Source organism: Copadichromis virginalis, linkage group LG13 (assembly GCF_057382275.1).
Source record: "Copadichromis virginalis isolate Kocher_CV1m ecotype Utaka linkage group LG13, C_Virginalis_male_GT1.1, whole genome shotgun sequence".
Lineage (NCBI taxonomy): Eukaryota > Metazoa > Chordata > Actinopteri > Cichliformes > Cichlidae > Copadichromis > Copadichromis virginalis.
In genome coordinates this window covers 18,671,952-18,686,084 of record NC_140630.1, presented here as the reverse complement: position 1 = coordinate 18,686,084, position 14,133 = coordinate 18,671,952, and the positions used below count along the sequence as shown (strand labels likewise).

At 38.8% G+C, this 14,133-nt stretch overlaps 1 protein-coding gene across 2 annotated transcripts in view; it reads left to right on the top strand.

The window, feature by feature from the left end:
• Window positions 1-14,133, top strand: part of LOC146695525 (ATP-binding cassette sub-family C member 2-like) — a 35,018-nt gene that overhangs the window by 10,836 nt on the left and 10,049 nt on the right. For both annotated transcript variants that reach the window (XM_085477750.1, XM_085477751.1), the window contains 15 exons: window positions 142-320; window positions 2,996-3,173; window positions 3,743-3,997; window positions 4,658-4,723; window positions 4,893-5,030; window positions 5,111-5,257; window positions 5,337-5,421; window positions 5,539-5,605; window positions 5,928-6,054; window positions 6,795-6,971; window positions 7,182-7,349; window positions 8,921-9,104; window positions 9,720-9,855; window positions 9,950-10,052; window positions 10,138-10,357. In XM_085477750.1, coding sequence (XP_085333876.1) covers window positions 142-320; window positions 2,996-3,173; window positions 3,743-3,997; window positions 4,658-4,723; window positions 4,893-5,030; window positions 5,111-5,257; window positions 5,337-5,421; window positions 5,539-5,605; window positions 5,928-6,054; window positions 6,795-6,971; window positions 7,182-7,349; window positions 8,921-9,104; window positions 9,720-9,855; window positions 9,950-10,052; window positions 10,138-10,357 — 2,230 coding nt within the window. The remainder of the gene's footprint in view (window positions 1-141; window positions 321-2,995; window positions 3,174-3,742; window positions 3,998-4,657; window positions 4,724-4,892; window positions 5,031-5,110; window positions 5,258-5,336; window positions 5,422-5,538; window positions 5,606-5,927; window positions 6,055-6,794; window positions 6,972-7,181; window positions 7,350-8,920; window positions 9,105-9,719; window positions 9,856-9,949; window positions 10,053-10,137; window positions 10,358-14,133) is intronic.

Sequence of the window (14,133 nt, the reverse complement as noted above, 5' to 3'; positions counted from 1 at the left end):
TTCATCAAAATCACTTCCACTCACATGTACACAATATTGAGCTACAGTCTAAACGGATTTTACCAACACCACTAATCAACATTACTATGTTTTTTTCTGAATAAATCTCATCAACTGTGCTTGAACGATCTGTTCCTTTAGGAGGAAAGGGGGAAGAAGGAAGATGAAAAGAAGAAAAAGGACAATAAGGAGGAAGAGAACTATCCCAATTCATGGCTGATTACCACCATTTACAAGACCTTTAAAAGGATTCTGATTGAATCTTTCTGCTTCAAACTTCTGGAGGATGTGTTAACCTTTGTCAGTCCTCAGCTCCTTAAGTGAGTAAGATATTACAGAACGTTACAGAAATAAAACAACAGATTTAAGAGAAGAACAATGTTGTGCTTGTACAATGTCGCTGGACTTAAACTAGGAACTTAGCTGTGTTGTACCCTGCAGTGGACTACAATGGTCTCTTAATAGTTCACTTTTCTGACCTTCTGATGTATGTCTGTGAAGGTTTTCTGATGCATATTTTTCAATAAGACAATTATATCACTTAACCCTCTGGGCTCTATCCTGGCCATTTGTGGCCACTTCACTTTTCTTTTTTCATTCTGTTAATGCAAATGGAATGAAACTTCCCAAAAGTGTGTATTCTTTTCAGATTTTTTTAATTTTCAACATCAGCTCCTTAATAATGTCAATAATACAGTGGCTTGCAAAAGTATTCGGCCCCCTTGAACTTTTCCACATTTTGTCACATTACAGCCACAAACATGAATCAATTGTATTGGAATTCCACATGAAAGTGGTGTACAAAGTGGTGTACACGTGAGAAGTGGAACGAAAATCATACATGATTCCAAACATTTTTTACAAATAAATACCTGAAAAGTGTGGTGTGCGGAATTATTCAGCTCCCTGAGTTAATACTTTGTAGAACCACCTTTTGCTGCAATTACAGCTGCCAGTCTTTTAGGGTATGTCTCTACCAGCTTTGCACATCTAGAGACTGAAATCTTTGCCCATTCTTCTTTGCAAAACAGTTCCAGCTCAGTCAGATTAGATGGACAGCATTTGTGAACAGCAGTTTTCAGATCTTGCCACAGATTCTCGATTGGATTTAGATCTGGACTTTGACTGGGCCATTCTAACACATGGATATGTTTTGTTTTAAATCATTCCATTGTTGCCCTGGCTTTATGTTTAGGGTCGTTGTCCTGCTGGAAGGTGAACCTCCGCCCCAGTCTCAAGTCTTTTGCAGACTCCAAGAGGTTTTCGTCCAAGATTGCCCTGTATTTGGCTCCATCCTTCTTCCCATCAACTCTGACCAGCTTCCCTGTCCCTGCTGAAGAGAAGCATGATGCTGCCACCATCATATTTGACAGTGGGGATGGTGTGTTCAGAGTGACGTGCAGTGTTAGTTTTCTGCCACACATAGCGTTTTGCATTTTGGCCAAAAAGTTCCATTTTGGTCTCCTCTGACCAAAGCACCTTCTTCCACATGTTTGCTGTGTCCCCCACATGGCTTGTGGCAAACTGCAAACGGGACTTATTGTGGTTTTCTGTTAACAATGGCTTTCTTCTTGCCACTCTTCCATAACGGCCAACTTTGTGAAGTGCACGACAGATAGTTGTCCTATGGACAGATTCCCCCACCTGAGCTGTAGATCTCTGCAGCTCGTCCAGAGTCACCATAGGCCTCTTGGCTGCATTTCTGATCAGGGCTCTCCTTGTTCGGCCTGTGAGTTTAGGTGGACGGCCTTGTCTTGGTAGGTTTACAGTTGTGCCATACTCCTTCCATTTCTGAATGATCGCTTGACCAGTAGAGCACTGGTCAAGCGATGTTCAAGGCTTGGGAAATCTTTTTCGTAGCCTAAGCCTGCTTTAAAACCCAGAGAGTTAAAGGAATTTATGCAATTACCTGTTACAGATGTAACAGTTTTACCATATTTAGGTAAACATAAAAAAAACCCCATTTTGTTCTCTCTTAAGTTTGTTGTTTTTAGATTTACTTGCTATTACCGTTTAAAATCCTTTGTGTTAACTATTTACTATTGCCAATCTGTGGGACCAGTATCCCAATACAGGAAGTCTGGGTCAGCTCTCTGTTTAAGAAGTTCTAATCGCTGGATGAGTATTACTCAGCAGGCAATGCAAAGTTCAGATGGGGCTGATGTGGCTCAGGGGGCTCGCCCAGCTTTAATGGTCTCAAAATCGTCTGTATGTTTTTCCTGCTTATCTGATAAAATCCGGGGACCTGAGTAGCCTTGCAGTTCTGGTCTCCATCAGGCACATAGTTACAGCGGCTCCCCCCTGGTGCACTTGGTATTTAAGTGGATTAGCTTTAGGGGGTTTGACAGTAGGCCTCAACTGTATGTTATGTGTAAATGGCTGAAGTAACCTGTAAGAGCTATTTACATTAAAATGGGTCAATACTCAGATTTTTACCTGTACTGTTTCACAACGGGTTAAAAGGTTATTCTGGGCGCTCTCTTTTATACTCTACCAAGTCCCATTTGCCTCCCCTTCTCTCTCCTTTCAGCAATTAACTATCACTATTAACTAACAGCTAAATCACATATGAATTCTGATTCTGGGTTTAACTGTTATATTGCTACAAGATCCAAGCCAGATCATGTCTACACACAAAAAATCTAGACTCTTACACTACTCAAACTACATTTCTCATTTAACATATTGATCAAACTTATATTATGATTTATCTTTTGTCAAAAATAAAGAAAGATAAAAAATGAAGATAAAAATAAAGATTAAAACTATATATCACATTACAAAAATTGGATGTTAAACCTTTTCACCCTCTCTCAGATATGTTGAGAAGAAAGACAGGGGGCATTAAAATTTTCTCTGTCCCTCATGTCTCGACACTGGTGATTCATAACCGATAACAGGAGTGGCAGGATGAAATGAGGACATTGTTAGATAAGTGCTAAAGATGAAGCTGGAGATTAGCGTGTTTTCTTCTTTTTTTTTCTGTTTTTCCTAGATTGATGATCTCGTTCACTCAGGACAAATCCAGATATGCCTGGGAGGGCTATCTGTATGCAGTGTTGCTGATGGTGGTGGCTCTGCTACAGTCTCTGACCCTACAGCAGTATTTCCAGCGCTGCCATGTGCTGGGGATGAAGGTTCGCACTGCACTTATGGCTGCTGTGTATAAAAAGGTAAAAACAGGAGTGACAGAACACCATTTATTGATATTGGTGTGAAAAAAAAAATCAAATGCTGTATAATATAAATTACTGTTACACATTAGAAGAAAAAAATTACTAGTCATAATTTTCTGCTTAAGTCAGTTGTCAGATGTTTCAGTTTTAAAGTACTTTTATCAGCACATACTTGTCACAGAAAAAACCTGTGTTAGTCTATAGCTCTAGTTTCCATCAATACTTTTACTATTGATCTTAATGATTAATTTTGTGAGTTCTCAGTCACTACTGGTGAAGACCCTGATTGAATAGCCAATCAGAATACATAATTTTTGTTTTTATGAAGTTTTATTAAGTTTTACCAAATCTTGGAAATCAGGAAATGAAGAAAATACTCCTGAGACATCAAAAACTATTTACATTATTTCTAAAAGAAAGTCAGCTTGGCTTTTTTCAATATATAGGGTTATGGAGGTTTTTTTTAAGTGACATACAGAGTAAGAAAAAATATCACTTATATGCTTCTCTTACTTAATTTTCACCCCACTTTCTAATTAATAAGCCCTTTTTATCCCTTTTCTAAGGCATTAGTGGTGTCCAATGACACTCGTAAGGAGTCTACAGTAGGGGAAATGGTGAACCTGATGTCAGCAGATGCCCAGCGCTTCAATGATGTGACCAACTTTATCCACCTGCTGTGGTCCTGCCCTCTGCAGATCATCATATCCATTGTTTTCCTGTGGCTGGAGTTAGGACCTTCTGTGTTGGCAGGACTGGGAGTCATGGTGTTAATAATTCCAACCAATGCAGTGCTAGCAACCAAGGCCAGAAAACTCCAGGTCAGGGGAAATACTAGCCAAATCTTCTTTGCTTCTGTAAACCTCTGTGCGAGATTCTAAATCAAATAATCAGGATGAGATTAAACTGCAAATTGTAATTTTTTATTCAAAATGTTTAACTACAGTATTGGATTGATTGTTTATGTCATGGTCTGCGTGGCAGGCCGTCGGGATGTGAGGAATGAGGACCCAAACGCTGGACTCTTTATGATGAACAGTGTGTTTATTTACAGTGCTGTAAATAGTTCACACAATAAATTTAATAAGTTTTATTCAAGATGTTTAACTAAATTATTGCATTGACTGTTTAATAGATTTTGATACAGTCCCCCTCTTTCAGAGGCTCAAAAGTAGATAGACAATTGAGTGACGCAGCATGCAGGCTCAGCCACGTGTCTCACAGTCAACATACAGATTTGCTCTCATAGACCAGTCTCCCTTCTATAAACTGACCAAAAATTTCTTTGGAGTTTAATTATATTAATTATAATGTGAAGAAAGTGATGACTGTAACTTTCAACATGCGATTCTTGCTGGTGAAAAAGTTGTTTTGTTTTTTTTTTCAAATGAATTACACAGAATAAATTGCTGTTCAAAACACTTTATTTAAGTATTGTCTTATTGCCTGTTTAACATGAGCTACATTGTGTCTCTTTTCAGATAGAGAACATGAACTTTAAAGATAAGAGAATGAAAATCATGAATGAAATTCTAAATGGGATCAAGGTGAGCTCCCTTATTCAGTGTATTCATGGTGTATGTAGATGCCTTCCTTACATGTAAGGCTTTGATGCTTCAAGAAACTGCAGTAACTTGAACAATAAGTGCTCTGCTGCCGCACCCTTCCTTCTGCCTCACTGCCTCCTCCCTGTCTTTTTCTTTTGTCTCCCACCAGATTCTGAAGCTGTATGCTTGGGAGCCATCCTTCCAGAAGCAGGTGGAAGACATTAGAGGGGAAGAACTAAAAGTCATGAAGAAGTCTGCCTACCTACACTCCTTCTCCATTCTTACCTCATGCTGCATTCCAGCTCTGGTGAGTTCTGTCAGAGAGCTTCGCAGAGACTAGAATCAAATGGTAAACAAACTTTTTTCTTAAACTGACTGTACTTGCAGGTTTCTCTGGCCACGTTTGCAATATTTGTTAGTGTGAGCAACGATAATGTGTTAACTGCTGAGAGAGCTTTTACTTCCATCTCTCTCTTCAACATCCTCCGAGCTCCTCTTGCCATGCTGCCCATGCTCATTGCTTCCATTGTGCAAGTAAGTGAACAGAGCTACATCACGCACATGTATCAAGCCTGTGATAACATCAAACTTAACCTGTTCTTTGAATTTTCAGACAGCAGTGTCTAAGAAGCGCCTGGAGAAGTTTCTGGCAGGGGAAGACATCGACAGTGACATTGTGCGCCAAGACCCCAGTTTCAGTATGTTCACCATTAGAATTTGCACTTGTTCTACAGCTGAAGATTGAAGCTTAGTCACAGTTTTTATGTGTGCGGATCATCTGTTAAGCTCTGTCTTGGTCTGTGTTCATTTTTTAGATACTGCTGTGAGCATATGTGATGGTTCCTTTGCTTGGGAAAAAGATGCAAAGCCTCTGCTGAAAGAGTATGTCTGTGTTGGTCATCAAAAAGTTACTAGTTAACTTAATTAACTGTGAGATGTTGCTTCAGGCACTTTTTAAAAGTTTTTCCTGTCTGGCTAAATTCAAACTCAGGATATGTTTAAAAGTTCACACAAATTTTCGTTTTCAACATATGAAACATCATCTGTGTCCTAGTTTAAATTAAACGTAGGGTTTAAATGATTTGCAAATCACTGCGTGCTTTTTTTATCCAAATGGTACACTATGTTCCACACATTTATGAAACACAGTTGTATTTTTCCTACTGTTTTTACAGTAATGACCATATTTATTATGTGTGTCCAGTGTGAATTTGGACATTGAGCCTGGTCGGTTGGTTGCCGTAGTGGGAGCTGTTGGGTCAGGAAAGTCGTCTCTTATGTCAGCCCTCCTTGGAGAGATGCACAGTACCAAAGGTTTTATCAACATTGGGGTAATGGCTTTTTTCCCGTTTGTATCTGACAGTGTGCGTTAAAAAAAAAACATGCAAAATAAAACAAAAACAAACACATAAAATAAACAATAAAGCATAGAAGACTTTAACAATCACATTACAATTTTTTTTTTTTTAAGTATGCAATAATAAACATTAAAGGCTTTAGCTAACAAAGCAAAAGCCTAATTCGTTCAAGGCAGTATTGATAATCTGGTCTAAACTCATCAGCATTGGTGGAGATTAATTCAGCCACAGCAGAATAAAGAAGTATATTTTTCTACAAATTGAGGCATTTTAGCACAGTTTTTGTGAAATTGAGACAGAGGATTTGCTGTGGCAACCCTTAAAAAAATTAGCCAAAAGAAGAATAAGAATTTTTGCTCAGCAAGGTTTCTAATTCATAAAATTAAATTCCAGTTTCTTTTTTGTCTTTTTATTACATAAGTGTCTTTACTCCAGCTTGGTGTGATCATTTTTTTTAGAAAGACAATGTAAAACAATGCTAAATCCACTGGGCAAGCCACCTGTTCAAAGAACAGTTTTATCCATATTGAAAAGGGAATAACTCAAATCATTTTACTCACAGAATAAACTAAGTTCAGTGGAGTTTTCTAACATTTCTAGTAAAAGAATTGATTTTTTTTTCCCATCTAGCATGGTAGTGTTTGGTCTGGATGAAATTTTGTGAATGCCAGTTTTTTATGATAAGACATGAGTAATAGTCTATTTCTTTCCAGGGTTCTCTTGCTTTTGTACCGCAGCAAGCCTGGATCCAAAATGCTACTTTGAAGGATAATATCTTGTTTGGATCTCCACATGAGGAAGAGAACTTCAAAAAGGTCATACAGGCCTGTGCTCTTGCCCCTGACCTTGAGCTGCTGCCTGGAGGAGACCTCACTGAGATTGGAGAGAAGGTGAGTAACACTTTGAACGGTTCAGGTTTTTTGTTACACAAATATTTTTCCTCTATGCAAATACTGTGTATGGTCTTTATTGTAAACACATGTAAAATATTTGTTTCTTAAATACATGACAAAAAAGTAACAAAACAGAAGAGCTCTTCTGATTATAAAGGAAAGGCTAAAAGAGTGTGTCTCTTTTCCCCTCCTTTCTTCTCTTTTCAGGGTATCAATCTCTCAGGGGGTCAAAAGCAGCGTGTGAGCTTAGCCAGAGCAGTCTACAGTCAGGCTGATATCTATCTATTAGATGACCCTTTGTCTGCTGTGGACTCCCATGTAGGAAAGCATCTTTTTGAAAATGTAATTGGACCCAATGGATTACTTAAAGACAAGGTTTGTGCTTAAAAACATTTGATAATTATTTTACAGGAAAAAAGGGAGGAAAAAGGAAAAAAAAACTTTCCCATTTCTCATTTAATTTCTTCTGATGAATCTTGACATGAAATACTATCTGCCCAGGATATTCCAGCTGTTACTTGCATAGAAAACATGGTGTCTAATTTGTAGTATTTTACCTCATTTTACCCAGGACCAGAGCATTACATAGAGGTTACAATAGGCTAAATATCACTAAATGACCAGGATAACTGAATAGCTAATAATGAAAGGTTAGGAATGAAAGCCACTTGGAAATAGAATTACAAGTTAGAAAATGTGTCTGTGAAGGTTCTCAGTCATCCAGGTCATCGTAGTCAAAGGAGCTTGCAGGGGATTAGAGGATCATCAGGGGGTCCTTTTGTCCCTCTGTGGGGGGATACTCCCACTAGGTTTATATCTGGGACTCTCCACCATTTGACCTTAGAACTGAAGAAGCTTCTCGGATGAGAGGTGAAACGTCTTCAAGCAACTTAAAGAAGTCCAGACGCTTTTCTTTGCAAGCTCCTTTGACAAGTTAGAAAATGTCACGGCTAGCAAGGCAAGCCATGTGGAGGTGAGATACGACCCAAAATGCAGGCACTGACTTAAATGAGAGTGAGCTTTATTTACACAATGACAATACAAACAGAAGTGGTGATGGCATGTGCAGAACCTAAAGGGAAACCTTTTGGAGGTAACACAAAGACCAACAAGCAGAGAAAACAGCACGGAGGAACACAGACAGACCAGTAAAAAGAAGGAGAAAACACAGGAGCAGTCAGGGAATGAGAAACAGGAGGGAGACACAGCTGGGGTTCATTATACATAACAAGACAAGGAGAAGCAAAACTAGACACATAGGACTGGGACTATCAAAATAAAACAGGAACTAAGAGACAATTCACAAAGATGCGGACTTGACATGGAGAGACAGACTGAAGGAGCATGGCACATGGAACACAAGGAAGACAGTGACTTAAACTAGAAACCAGAATAACAAATAACATCAAGAGAACAAAACCACGAATAACCAATAATCTGGAAATAGAAATTAAACCCAAAACACTAGGAAACATGGCTTTATAAATGATTTTTAAATGATTAAACTAATTATTGTCAAGTCAGTCTGTGAACTGAATTATATTCTCTTTTTGATAAATACAACTTAATAATTTTTCATTTTTCTTTCTTTTTCTTTAATAATTACAATGTTTTTGTAAATCCTGTCAGTTCAGTATTTTTGTTATTGTTGAATTTATATTTAATTCTTCTAATAATTGTCTATTAAAAATCATTAAACTTTGGATATCTTTACTCTATTATTAATTACTATCTCATTTGAACTTTATTAGCGCCTGCTTTAAATTTAATTAATATGCTTTATTACTGCTTTTGCAACACTTCTCATCTGATAGTGAATTTATACTGGTTTTAAAGTCAGGCTGGGAGATATACAGTAGATGTGTTTATATACTTTATAAATATTAATATTTTCATTTATTAGATTGGTGAATGCACTTGAGTCTCATATATCTCTGACCATACAGACTCGTATCCTGGTGACTCATGGCATAAGCTTCCTGCCATACGTGGATGAAATAGTGGTTTTGGAGAATGGAGTCATTTCTGAAGTTGGATCCTATGAAAACCTTCGTGCCAGTGGAGGAACTTTTTCTAAGTTTCTCGACACATATGCCACTGAGCAGAGCAATCAGAGAAATTCAGAAACAGGTGATTACAACCTTTTCTTAGTATATTAGCAACATAATCTGCACACATTACATGTTTTGTTAGATGTAAAACCAAAACCGATGCTAAAATTATATAAGAATAAGAATAACTTTATTTATCCCGAGGGAAATTCTTTTGTCATGTACATGCTCAAAGCAGCAGGAGAGACAGAGGAACAGATGAATAAGATTTACAATATATACAATAAGAATAGTAGTATACAGTAATATACAGTAGGATAGTGAAAGGCATAGTATCAAATAACTCTAACAAAGTAATATATATAACTATATCCTGGAGAATAAATAACTTAACTATCTGTGCAGGCAATTCTAGAAAGTGACATAGTATTGTGCAATAGAATAAAGGGAGTAGCAGCGTATGATGAGGGGGATTAAACAAATATTCAATAAGGTACTGTTGGGTAATATTGCACGGTCTGAAAGGGAACATAATAGCATTGGTAATAGTCTCAGGATACCACTAATATGAATGAATTAAATTTCTTTTTGTCATCTTTTATGAATACTTTGTGTTGATGTTGTTCACATATTGACCCAAGACACCATAAATTACTGCCATATTTGTAAAACACCATGTATATTGTTCATTTAGGTGAGGGCCAGGATGCAGAAGACATTGAGCTCTTCCCAGGCGGAGACAATGCCCAACCTGACGGTGCTTCGGAGGACACTGTTTCTCTTACACTGGAGCAAGAAAACAGTATCCGCCGCAGCCAGCGCAATGGCAGGCAAGTTATAGATGAAACCAGGGAAACAGCTTGTTTCAAATACCATCTTTAGCAGAATGTCCATTTCATTTTTTTTTTTTTTTTCCATTTTTAGTGTCAGATTAAGAAGAAATAATTCCCTTACAAAATCTGCAAATGCTGATGAACCACAGAAAGGCCAGAAACTTATAGAGAAGGAAACTATGGAAATAGGACAGGTAACAAAATGTTTTTGTACAACTAGCGCAAGATTACAACAAATGATAGCCTGTTTCCTGAGTGCCGTCTCGCGCTGATTTCCAGGTGAAGCTTGCAGTGTTCCTGCAGTACCTGCGAGCCATGGGCTGGGGATATTCTGCCATGGTTTTCCTGATTTACTTCATCCAGACCGCTGCTTTCACCGGTCAAAATCTGTGGTTGAGTGACTGGACCAGTGATTCTGTGGAGTACTACAACATGACATACCCTTCCTGGAAGAGGGACACAAGGGTGGGAGTGTTCGGAGCTCTTGGAGTGGCTCAGGGTAACTTAACAGTCGTTCGTTGTTCCTTTTTTTTTATTTGCAAATATTTTCAGGTTCATGTAAGTTAACATTAAGCAACTTTATGTCTTAAAGTAAGGAAAATTCTGTACCCTGTTATTTAGGATCCACTCATTTTTAGAGCGCTATATAAATAACCTAAACTTCCAGTCTTTTTATTGTACTAGAGGACTTGTGCACTGTGAGCGTTAGGTCCTTTGTCACAGGGACCCATGCTGCAAAGTGCATAGGCACCTATAACTTTTTAGGTTAATAAGTAGAGACAATTATGAGGAATTTATTGATATACAGAATTCAGTTAAGCTATTTAATGATTAAACTCTGTTGGCCCATCTTAGCAAAATGGATTTCCAGCAATAATAGGAATTAGGCAAGACAAGGCAAGTTTATTTATATAGCACAATTCAACAACAAGGTAATAAAAAAAAGGAAAAAAAAAAAGCATGATTTAAAATTTATTAAAAAAAAAACAGTAGATAAAATCAGTAGTTAAAATGTAAGTTTTGAAATTTAAGCTTTAAAAGTGTGGATTTGGTGTTTTATTCAAATGCAGCTGAGAATAGGTGAGTCTTCAACCTGGATTTAAATAAACTGAGTGTTTCAGCTGATCTGAGGCTTTCTGGGAGTTTGTTCCAGATATATGGAGCATAAAAGCTGAATGCAGCTTCTCCGTGTCTGGTTCTGACTCTGGGAACTGATAAAAGACCGGATCCAGATGAGGGATCTGGAAGGTTCATACTGGGTCAGGAGGTCACTGATGTATTTTGGTCCTAAACTATTCAGAGCTTTATAGACCAGCATCAGAACTTTAAAGTCTATCCTCTGACGGACAGGCAGCTGGTGTAAAGACCTCAGAGCTGGACTGATGTGGTCCACTTTTTTGGTCTTAGTGAGGACTCGAGCAACAGAGTTCTGAATGAGCTGTAGTTGTCTGACTGATTTTTTTAGGCAGACCTGTAAAGATGCTGTTACAGTAATCAAGCCTACTAAAAATGAATGCATGGACTAGTTTTTCCAGGTCCTGTTGAGACAGATCTTTTATCCTTGAAATATTCTTGGGCGATCGTGGCTCAAGAGTTGGGAGTTCGCCTTGTAATTGGAAGGTTGCCGGTTCGAGCCCCGGTCTCGATCGTTGTGTCCTTGGGCAAGACACTTCACCCGTTGCCTAGTGGTGGTGGTCAGAGGGCCTGGTGGCGCCAGTGTCCGGCAGCCTCGCCTCTGTCAGTGCGCCCCAGGGTGGCTGTGGCTACAATGTAGCTTGCCATCACCAGTGTGTGAATGGGTGGATGACTGGATATGTAAAGCGCTTTGGGGTCCTTAGGGACCATGATTTTGTTATTGTCTTAATGTGTTTTTCTAAGTTTTGGTCTGCATCCATTACTACACCCAAATTTCTCTCCTGGTTTGTGGTTTTTAGATGTATAGATTGAAGTTCTCTGGTGACCTGTAATCGTTTTTCTTTGGCACCAAAGACTATTACTTCAGTTTTGTTTTTGTTTAGCTGGAGAAAATTGTGGCACAACCAGTCATTAATTTCCTCAGTGCATTTACCAAGAGCCTGTACAGGGCCTCGGTCTCCTGGTGACATTGTGATATATATTTGTGTGTCATCTGCATAGCTGTGATAGTTTATTTTGTTGTTCTTTATCATCTGTGCCAGTGGGAGCATGTAAATGTTAAACAGAGGGGGTCCCAAGATGGAACCTTGGGGAACTCCACATGTGATACTTGTGGATACTTAGGGGAGATAGTAGAAAGATATGCTTGAAGAAGGTGGGTAGAAAGATAATTAAACTAGAGCAATGACATCAGTATGATGATGATGTCATGTGGAAAGTGGAAGTGTTGTACAACTAGGAGCCAAACATCCAGGAAGTAAAGAGATGATTAATTACAGTAATTTTTTAACTCACTATTACTAAATATAAAGGCTCAAGTTATCTTACTCACTGCAACATTAAGAGCAGCCTGAGACTGAGTTTATCACCAACAGTTATTTTATTTAAATGGAAAATAAATAAAGGGAGAGGGACGAGATGAGTGAAAAAATACAGAGTACAACAAAGGGAGGGAAAACATTTGTTATTTATTTGTTCTTTAACAGTATTTTATTTACACCTTTCAAAAGTGTTTTTTTCTTTTCATATGATATTAAAAAAAACAGTGTGTACATTTGACATGCAGCATATTTTATTTTAATATAAATAGAAATCTAATGGAAGAACAGTTGATATCAATATACCCCAGGAAGTTATTGAAATTATCATTGAATTGTCAATGCTGCCATGGATAACAATGAAATAGTGCTGGTTGCTCTATCATGTTGTAAACTGGGGACAAATTATATGTCAGAGTTACAGTGGGGCAAAAAAGTATTTAGTCAGCCACCGATTGTGCAAGTTCCCCCACCTAAAATGATGACAGAGGTCAGTAATTTGCACCAGAGGTACACTTCAACTGTGAGAGACAGAATGTGAAAAAAAAAAATCCATGAATTCACATGGTAGGATTTGTAAAGAATTTATTCGTAAATCAGGGTGGAAAATAAGTATTTGGTCAATAACAAAAATACAACTCAATACTTTGTAACATAACCTTTGTTGGCAATAACAGAGGTCAAACGTTTACTATAGGTCTTTACCAGGTTTGCACACACAGTAGCTGGTATTTTGGCCCATTCCTCCATGCAGATCTTCTCGAGAGCAGTGATGTTTTGGGGCTGTCGCCGAGCAACACGGACTTTCAACTCCCGCCACACATTTTCTATGGGGTTGAGGTCTGGAGACTGGCTAGGCCACTCCAGGACTTTCAAATGCTTCTTATGGAGCCACTCCTTTGTTGCCCGGGCGGTGTGTTTTGGATCATTGTCATGTTGGAAGACCCAGCCTCGTTTCATCTTCAAAGTTCTCACTGATGGAAGGAGGTTTTGGCTCAAAATCTCACGATACATGGCCCCATTCATTCTGTCCTTAACACGGATCAGTCGTCCTGTCCCCTTGGCAGAAAAACAGCCCCATAGCATGATGTTTCCACCCCCATGCTTCACAGTAGGTATGGTGTTCTTGGGATGCAACTCAGTATTCTTCTTCCTCCAAACACGACGAGTTGAGTTTATACCAAAAAGTTCTACTTTGGTTTCATCTGACCACATGACATTCTCCCAATCCTCTGCTGTATCATCCATGTGCTCTCTGGCAAACTTCAGACGGGCCTGGACATGCACTGGCTTCAGCAGCGGAACACGTCTGGCACTGCGGGATTTGATTCCCTGCCGTTGTAGTGTGTTACTGATGGTGACCTTTGTTACTTTGGTCCCACCTCTCTGCAGGTCATTCACCAGGTCCCCCCGTGTGGTTCTGGGATCTTTGCTCACCGTTCTCATGATCATTTTGACCCCACGGGATGAGATCTTGCGTGGAGCCCCAGATCGAGGGAGATTATCAGTGGTCTTGTATGTCTTCCATTTTCTGATGATTGCTCCCACAGTTGATTTTTTCACACCAAGCTGCTTGCCTATTGTAGATTCACTCTTCCAGTCTGGTGCAGGTCTACAATACTTTTCCTGGTGTCCTTCGAAAGCTCTTTGGTCTTGGCCATGGCGGAGTTTGGAGTCTGACTGTTTGAGGCTGTGGACAGGTGTCTTTTATACAGATGATGAGTTCAAACAGGTGCCATTCATACAGGTAACGAGTGGGGGACAGAAAAGCTTCTAACAAAAGACGTTACAGGTCTGTGAGAGCCAGAGATTTTCCTTGTTT